Source organism: Marmota marmota, unplaced genomic scaffold (assembly GCF_001458135.2).
Source record: "Marmota marmota marmota unplaced genomic scaffold, marMar, whole genome shotgun sequence".
Taxonomy (NCBI): Eukaryota; Metazoa; Chordata; class Mammalia; order Rodentia; family Sciuridae; genus Marmota; species Marmota marmota.
The window spans coordinates 633,839-643,029 of NW_026000060.1; the positions used below are offsets into that span (position 1 = coordinate 633,839).

The window sequence follows — 9,191 nt, forward strand, 5'->3', positions numbered from 1 at the left end:
CACCATGCTTCAGCTTTGGGATCTTCATTTTATGAGAGACCTCTGTTGGCTCCAAATTTCAAAACTAATTTTCTTTTGGCATGAAAAGAGTTCCATTGTACAGCCTCCTGGCCCCAGTTGATTCTGATGGACAATCAACATTATTTTGTTCTTAATTCTTTCTCCTTATGAATGACTTTAACTTCTTTATAAAAATAACCTTTGAAGGGCTGCAGTTGTGGCTAAGTGGTTGAATGCTCACCTAGCATGGGTGAGGGACTGGATTTGATCCCCAGCACCACACAAAAATAAGTAAATAAAAATAATGGTAATGTGTGCACCTACAACTAAAAACAATATTAAAAAGTCAACTGTGAAAAACACAACATAAGGTTGACTACAACACCCACAGATGTTGATCTGTGCCTGGGACATAAGGAATGCAGAGGCCTAGGGAGGCCAGTGAAGCCTGGGAACAGAAGTGGAGCTTCCAACCATCAGGGCTCATGTTGACAGAAGACAGCACTGGCCTGCACGCCTGCCTGTCTTCTTACACGCTGGTGGCTACTTCTCTATGTGACCTGAGAGCTGAGGAGTTTCCACTAGGCAGATATTCTGTGGGTAGGCCTGAGAGGCCCTGGCCCTCTAGAAACAGCTGCACCTTGGTATGTTTCTGAGATCTCAGGTGCATCAAGACCCTTGAGGCCTCCAATAGCTGAGAGATGCTATTGTGAATATTGACTTTCTTTCACACAAACAAAATCCTATTAAGAATCCTAACATAAAGGATGAAAAAGAGACCTGAAACTCAGAAACTTACGGTCCAGTTCCCCAAACCAATATTGAAACGAAACTCTTGTGAAGCAGAAGATGTTATGTAGGGGAACCAGGAGGTTACCAGAGGGTGCTGCCCAGGAGAAGGACAGGAGAATGTGGAGCCTGACAGAGTCTTGTGTCTTTGTTCTTCTTTACCAATTGAGTTTAAAAAACAGTGATCAACACCTTTTCTAACCTGAATACAGTTCCCAAATGGGAAACTTTGCTGTAGATTTTTACATTTTATGGAGAGGTATTTACCCCTCTGAATGCCTCTTCATAGACTGTAACTCATGATAGAAAACAGATCTGTGGCTTGGTTCAGACATCTCCTAGTGTACTGAATTCTAGCCTATGAGCTGGATCCTGTGAACACTTAGAGGTGGAAGTGCTTGCTGGATGCTCTCTGACACCATATCAGGTTGCTTTCAACCTCTCAATATTTGCCTTCCAATGTGTCTCCTCTATATGGTCTAACAGAGCATCCAGGTGGTGTGAGTGGCTAGGGGAAACCTGCTATGGTGCAGGAAAGACTGATCCTCAGTGAGCAATCTGGCAGTGTGAGGGTTGTGTGGACACCCTTCTGGGGTGCAAGGATGCCAGTGTGAGGGGTGTGTCTAAACCTGCTGGGGTACGGAGAAGGCTGATGCACAGTGAGCAAGCAGGCAGTGTGAGGGGTGTGTCTAGACCTACTGGGGTTTAGGGAAGACTGACCCTCAGTGAGAAAGAAGTCTGTGTGAGGGATGTCTCTAGACCTGTTGGGGTGCAGGGAAGACAGCCACAGTGAGCAATCAGATAGTGTGAGAGGTGTATCTAAACCTGCTGAGGTGCAGGGAAGACTGACACTCAGTAGCAAGAAGGCAATTTGAAGGTTGTGTGGACACCCTTCTGGGGTGCAAGGACAACAGGAAGTGTGAGGGGTGTGTCTAGACTTGCTGGGGTGCAGGGAACACTAGCCACAGTGAGCAAGCAGGCAGTGTGAGGGGGGTGTCTAGACCTGCTAGGGTGCATGGAACACTGAGCCAGTGAGTAAGCAAGCAGTGTGAGGGGTGTGTCTAGATCTGCTGTGGTGCTGGAAAGACCGCCACATTTACCAAGCAGGCAGTGTGAGGAGTGTTTACTCCTGCTGGGGTGCAGGGAATACTGAGCCACAGTGAGCAAGCAGGCAGTGTGAGGGGGGTGTCTGGACCTGCTTGGTTGCAGGGAAGACAGCCACAGTGAGCAAGCAGGCAGTGTGAGGGGTGTGTCTAGATCTGCTGGGGTGCAGGAAACACTAAGCCATATTGAGTAAGCAGGCAGTGTGAGGGATGTGTGTAGACCTACTGGGGTGCAGAGAAAGCAGCCACAGTGAGCAAGCAGGCAGTGGGAGTGGTGTGTCTAGAACTGCTGGGCTGCAAGGAAGACTGACCCTTAGTGAGCAAGCAGGCAGTGTGAAGTGTGTCTAGACCTGCTTGGTTGCAGGGAAGACAGCCACAGTGAGCAAGCAGGCAGTGTGAGGGGGGTGTCTAGACCTGCTGGGGTGCTGGGAACACTGAGCCACCATGACCAAGCAGGCAGTGTGATTGGGGTGTCGAGACCTGTTGTAGTGCATGGAAGGCAGCCACGTTGAACAAGCAGGCAGTGTGTGGGGTGTGTCTAAACCTGCTGAGGTGCAGGGAAGACTGACCCTCAGTGACCAAGTAGGCAGTGTGAGGGTCATGTCTAAACTTGCTGCGGTGCAGGGAAGACAGGCACAGTGATGAAGCAGGCAGTATGAGGGGTCTTTATAGACCTGCTGGGGTGCAGAGAAGACTGACTGTTGGTGAGCAAGTAGGCAGTGTGAGGGGTGGGTCTAGAACTCATGGGGTGCAGGGAAGACAAACACAGTGACCAAGCAGTCATTGTGAGGTTTGTGTCTAGACCTGTTGGGGTGCAGGGAACACTGAGCCACAGTTACCAAGCAAGCAGTGTGAGGGGTGTGTCGACACCTGCTGGGATTCAGGGAATACAGCCACAGTGAGCAAGTAGGCAGTGTGAGATGAATGTGGACATCCTTTTGGGGTTCAGTGAAGAGTGACCCTCCATCAGCAAGCAGGCAGTGTGAGGAGACACCTGCTGGGATGCAGAGAAGGCTGACCCAGCTTAGCAAAGGTTCATGGGGTGGTGAGGCAAACACTGGCTGAGTGTCCACCTAGTGGATGCACTGGAGTGCAGTTCAGGAGAAACATCCCACGTGTTTTGAATCATGGGTTTGCCGTTGTATCCTAGGTTGAGAGAGTCACAGATGAGCAATACATGTCCCAGGCAGACTTCAGAGCTGCCGGGCCTCAGCCAGCTTCCTCCAGTCCAACGGGGTGCATGGGGCTTTGACAACCCCTGATTCCTTTCTGGAGTCAGTTCTGCCCTTCCCTTCTTCCTCTTTCAGGAGTGACAGCTTCTCTCAAAACTCAAGGACTTCATTCCAAATGAGGAGTGACATGGCCAGCCAGAAGCTTGCCCAGGGCAGTGGGCACTGTGTTAGCAGGATCTGTGGTCATGTCCAAGACCTCTGTATCCAGTTCAAGCCTCAGAGGCATAGCCTGGACTTCAGATGTCTCAGTGGCAGTTTCTCCCAGCACCTGACCTCCAACAGCCACACCACAGGCCTTCCCACAGGTCCTGAGAGACACAGGGAGGATTCATCCTGCTGCACAGCACTCAGGATCACACCACTCTCAGCCTTCCAGATCCTCAAGAAATCCATGATGGATAGACGCCACAGCGCCATGGCAACAGCTGCTCCAGGCAATAATGTCATGGCCACCCCAAGCCAATCCCACAACACAAGCCAGGGAGAAAGACCTCAGCAGAGCTGTCCTTCGCCGGACCCTGTGGTCAGGAAGAAGGATAGATCATTGTCTTTGGCTGCCACCATACCCAGACACAGAGACTTCCCTGCAGTGGACAGCAACCTCCTTCCACAAGGTCAGTGTCAACCCCAGCTAGGCCAGGGCAGTGGGAGGAAGGACAGGGTACTCACTGTTTGCTGGCCCTCAGCACCCAGGCCCTAGGAAGACACTTGGGTTACTGACATTTGGGATGCAGGCCTTCCATGCCACCCCAGCTGTTTCTGGGAGGAGTTCCTGCTCACTGAAGGAGACTGGCCCTCCTGGTTAACCACAGTGCAGTGTGTCACAGGCTTCTTTGTGGCTCAAATCATAGCATTTCATTCACTGACAAACCAAACCAAAGACTTAAAAGGAAATCTACCTCAGTTCAGATGGCAGCCAAACCTAGAAGTACTCATACAACAACATGAGAAATTAAGGGTGATTTCTGAGACACTTACCTCTCTATGGTTAAGTCTGAATTTCTCTTTGAGGTTCTTCCTTCCACTGCCACTGGTTTTCCCTGTGTGCATTCCAGGTCTGTGGGCTCCTCATCTTCTTGATGCAGGAACAGTATCGGGTCCTCCCATTGGCACTCCGCCTGAGAACCTGTGAACCTGCACAGCCTTCTTTCTTCCAACCTGCTGCTTAGGGGAGTTGGGCAGGACAGAGCTTCATCTCCCCTTCATATGAGGCCTGAGGTTAGGACACATACTCAGCATCCTCAGAGGCAGAGATGACTCAACCCCCGGGTCCTGGCATCTGGTTTGGAGCTCTGTGCTCATGCCCCTGGCCTGGAACTCAGGCAGAGGATTTTGAAAACAAGCTCCTGCCCGCCCCCCAGAATCACCTCCAGCAGGGAAGATAAAACACACATATATAAACCTGTGCCCATGTTTTCAGTGTGGCTTGTGGGGGCTGCACAGGCCTCAACCTGACGTTGCCCACTGTGCTGGTCAAGCTGGTTAAGCAGGATGGTAGGGTAAAAGGAGAAGTGAATGAGAGAAGGCAGAAATCAAGGGGTCTCTGTGGATTGCAACTGGGGCAATCCCTGTGTTTAGGAGGGACTTCCAAACTCTCTGTGCTGCAGCAGGATGTGTCAGAGGTGAACCATGTGCTGGAGGATCAGGGCCTATGTCCCCTGGAGGTCTAGTAAGACCCAGAGTGACTGAAGAGCATGGGGAATGTCCATGCAGAACCAGCTGGGGCCACGTTGGTCTGACTCCCTCTGTCACAGCTACCTTCCCTGAGGCCCACAAGCACTCCCCACGGGGCATGGAGAGAGCAGGACCCTCTCTTGAGTCCAGGAGCCTTGGAGCCAGCATTCACCAGGTGAGTGGGTTTTGAATGTCTCTGCAGACTGTTTGGACAGGTGTAAGTCCACACCCCAAGAGCTGTCAGTACATGCCCACTGCTGGGAGCTCCCTCAAAGGATCCTGTCAGGGCTCATACCTCAGGTCAGGGCCCATACCTCAGGTCAGGGCCCTGGTCAGTGCACAGTCCCTAGTCTGGAAGGACTGAGGCTCTGGCACCTTGACTCAGCTGGTGGTCAGAGCAGGAAAGCCTGGGTGGTGCTACTCCCTGCAACAGCCTCATTCACAGAGTCTCAACTAGAATAGGAATGGTGCAGCAGAGGATGGGTCAGGTGGAAGGCTCAGATGTGTACCAAGGTGACAACAAGAAGATTGGTGCACCGAGGACTGTGAAATGCCTGCGTGTATGGCCCGGGCTGAGAAGGCAGCTGAGCTGTTCACCTCCACTGCAGCTTGTGGGCATGCACCATGGCCTCACGCCCACCTTCCAGGGACAGGACTGCCCACAGGATACTTCCCCTGATCAGCTCTGGGAGGCTGGCAGGGCGTGGTGAGGCTGGAGGCACATACAGCCCATGCAGTCTGCAGCCAGGGCTGTCCATGCCCAGTGGGCCTCAGGGCTGGGTGGACCCAGCCACCAGGAATGTTTTACAGGAGACTTACCCCAGATGCTGGATCCAGGAAAGCTGGAAGAGACTCAGACAATTCCCCTATTCCCATTGTCTTCCTGCCTGGTCTCTGCATGCTCCACAACACAGTGTGGCCCGCCCAGTGGTGGCTATCCTGACTTGAACACAGATTTTCACCTCCTCCCTGTTTCTTGTGGTCAGTAAAGGCTGTTTCTTCACTGTCTTCTCTTCAGCCAGCAGGAGTGGATGTGGGCCATCTGAATCACGCTGCATCTGAAGATGACTACCTGCCCAGGAGCACGGATCCCTTCACACTGCAGGCCATGCAGAGAACAGGTGGGAATTCCCATAATGTCCGTAATCCCAGGAACCCAGAGAGCCCTCATTTTGGCTCTCAGAGCTGCTCACATGAAGCCCTTCCGTCACACAAAGGTCTTGTAAGACCTGGTGAGATCCCACCACCCTATGTTGAGTATCGCCTCAAGCTGGGCTGGCAAGGTAAGTCCACTCTTTTCTGTCCCATCTCTGGACAATACCCAGGCTCTGTTGCTTTATTAGGTACCATATGGATCCTGGACTGGGGGTTTGGACATTGGGTAAATCACTGAACCTCAGTCGTGTTTCTTATCTGTGAAATAGGGAACATGCCTGCCCCTAGGTTTGTGGAAGGAGAACCCCAGTACAGGAACTGGGGCACTGCAGTCAGATACGGCCACTGCATGAGCCAGGAGGAAGGGCTCCAAGCCCCAGGTCTGCAGTTCCTGGTTCTGTAGGCCAAGGGCCACTGACATGGGTCCAGGGGAGGAACAGGAGCAAGAGCACCAGCAGAAAGAGCCATGAGACTGCCCAGCAGCCACTTAGTCCCAATGTGTGGTGCTCAAGCTGCAGGGCCTATGGAGCCACCTTCCTCCAGAGTTGGTTAGCCAGCCTGCCCAGGAGGGTGGGGAGTGGTACCCGTGACCAGCTCCACTTCAGATGCAGCCTCTTGATTAGTTTTATAAAATTATAATCCTGGGAAGAGAAACCTGTGGTTAAACCATGTGTCTCGTTTTGGATCTGGACATGTGGGTACCATAGAAAGTAAGAAAAACGTATTTGGTGAGAGACAGTGAAGTGGTTGGGACCAACAAAGATGGCAGTGCTCCTTGCAGAAGGAGTTATCTGGGCAATGTCTCTGGCCATAGCTGCTGTCTGGCTGGCAGGGGTTTGTGTGACGTAAGGGAGGAGGGACCCTGAGCCAGAGCCTGGCCCTGTTTGGCCTTCACACCACCTCATGGTGGGACAGGTCCATGGATCCTCAGCACTGCCTGAGCAGGACCTGAGAATGCCCTGTCAATGGCCAATCCCACGTAGGGTCTAAGCTACAAATTGTACCCTGGGCCAAACTCTGTTATGACATTTTCCTCCCCTGCCAGGTCCCACTGATGAATGGCTCAAGCAACTGGAACTTGGGTGGGGACAGACCTTGGGGCCTCATCCCCTTCAGGCAGATCATGGGGTTCCCCTGCCTGGCTCACCAGCCCCAACTGTGTTTCTGCCCATCCCATTCTGGACCAACTTAGCGCACTCCACATCTGCTCATCATACACTACTTCTGGGCTCTGGTCATGTTGGCCTCCAAAATCTAGGAAATACATGCTTCTTGAGTGCTGTGCTACAGTGCCTGAGCAGCACTCGGCCTCTTCGAGACTTCTGTCTACGAAGAGACTTCCACCAAGAGGTGCCTGGCAGGGCCCAGGACCAAGAACTGACTGAAGCCTTTGCAGATGTGATTGGTGCCCTCTGGCACCCTAACTCCTGCGAAGCTGTGGATCCTGCTGAATTCCAAGCTGTCTTCCAGAAATACGTTCCCTCCTTCTCTGGAAATAACCAGCAGGATGCCCAAGAGTTCCTGAAACTTCTCATGGGACGACTCCACCTTGAACTCAACAGACAAGGTTGCCGGGCTCCACCGATCTTGGCCCATGATCCAGCTCCCGCTCCATCTCTCAGAGGAGAGACTCTGCCCAAAGAACCTGAGTTAACTGATGATGACCGAGCCCACCTAATGTGGAAGCATTACCTGGAACGAGAGGATAGCAAGATTGTGGACCTGTTTGCGGGCCAGTTGGAAAGTTGTCGCATGTGCCAGGCCTGTGGGTATCGCTCCATGACCTTTGAGGTTTTTTTTGATCTGTCCCTGCCCATCCCCAAGGCAGGGTTTTCTGGGGAGAAGGTCTCTCTGTGGGATTGTTTCAACCTTTTCACCAAGGAAGAAGAGATAGAGTTGGAGAATGCCCCAGTGTGTGACCGATGTTGCCAGAAAACACAGAGTACCAAAAAGTTGACAATACAAAGATTCCCCTCAATCCTCATTCTCCATCTGAATCGATTCTCCACCTCCCAAGGCACCATCACGAAGATTTCAGTGGATGTAGACTTCCCACTGCAGCAGATGAGCCTCGGGGACTTTACCAGTGACAGAACTGTGAGCCCTGTTTATGAGCTTTATGCCCTGTGCAACCACTCAGGCAGTGTCCACTCTGGCCACTACACAGCCCTGTGCCGAAGCCAGACTGGTTGGCATGTCTATGATGACTCTTGTGTCTCCCCTATAAGTGAAAATCAAGTGGCATCCAGTGAAGGCTATGTGCTCTTCTACCAACTAATGTAGGGGCCATCCCAGTGCTGGGGACAGCCCCCGTAAGCCCTACCCTCTGTGAAACCCTTAAAACACCCTGAAGTCCCAGGGTCCCCATTGACCTGAGCTATCTATTTTTTTCCGTGCTTTTATTTGGCGAGCAGGGTGGAGTGGATGTAGTTCCCATTTTTATTTTTTTTTTCTAAAATGTACCTTCCATCTGGAGGCTCCGTTTTCACCCAGCCCTGGGTACAGATTTTCCCAGACTTCTGCCCATGTGCAGCCCCTATAAACTCTGAAACTTAACTTTTTGTGAATAAATTAAGAAAAAAAACATATTTGGGGACCCAAGAACAATGTGAGGCTGTGCCGTATTTTCCCCATGTGAGGCTGGAGTGCCCATGAAGGCCTCCATGAACATGTTGTGTGTCTGCCTTTGTGTGCTGTTGCTATTACTGGTCACTGATTTCCTGCTCATGTTCTGGCAAATTCAGCTGACCTGGATTTGTGTGACAGCATCCCCAGCCAGCCTTTCTCCCAGTCACCCAGGGCCATGTGAGCTTGCATGTTTGGAGGGTTGGTGGGGGAGTGACATGGGGTGGGGGGGCTGTGGCTTACCTGAGGGTCAGGAAGGCTGGACATGAACCACAGCTGCTGTTGGATGAAATACCTTCTGAGGCTGCGTAACCTGGTCTGTGAAAGGGACAGCTGTGTCCCAGATCAGATCTTAGTCTGGGATGGAGTAGAGCTCAGCCAAGCTGGAGATCAGAGCATGGAGCTGAGACTCCTTGTCCTTCCACAGCAGCTGCACTGAGGTCTTCAGTTCTTCTCAGTACTTGTGCCCCCCTCCTCCACACACACGCACACACACACACAGAGGATCACCAGCCTGCACCCAGGAGACAGCAAGGGAATGCTCTTCATTTCTGTGAGCCCCTAGGGCCCAGTCCTGGTGGTTCTGCTCACTGGCCTTAGCCCAGGCTCACCA

The 9,191-nt window shown here is 52.2% G+C and overlaps 1 protein-coding gene across 1 annotated transcript; it reads left to right on the forward strand.

Moving 5' to 3' along the window:
* Window positions 1-6,988: 6,988 nt before the first annotated feature.
* Window positions 6,989-8,294, forward strand: LOC107160711 (ubiquitin carboxyl-terminal hydrolase 21-like; the record flags this gene model as incomplete). Its single annotated transcript, XM_048813935.1, has 1 exon — window positions 6,989-8,294. A coding segment is annotated over one exon (1,248 nt), but the record flags the coding sequence as incomplete, so codon positions are not given.
* Between the last annotated feature and the right edge of the window lie 897 nt (window positions 8,295-9,191).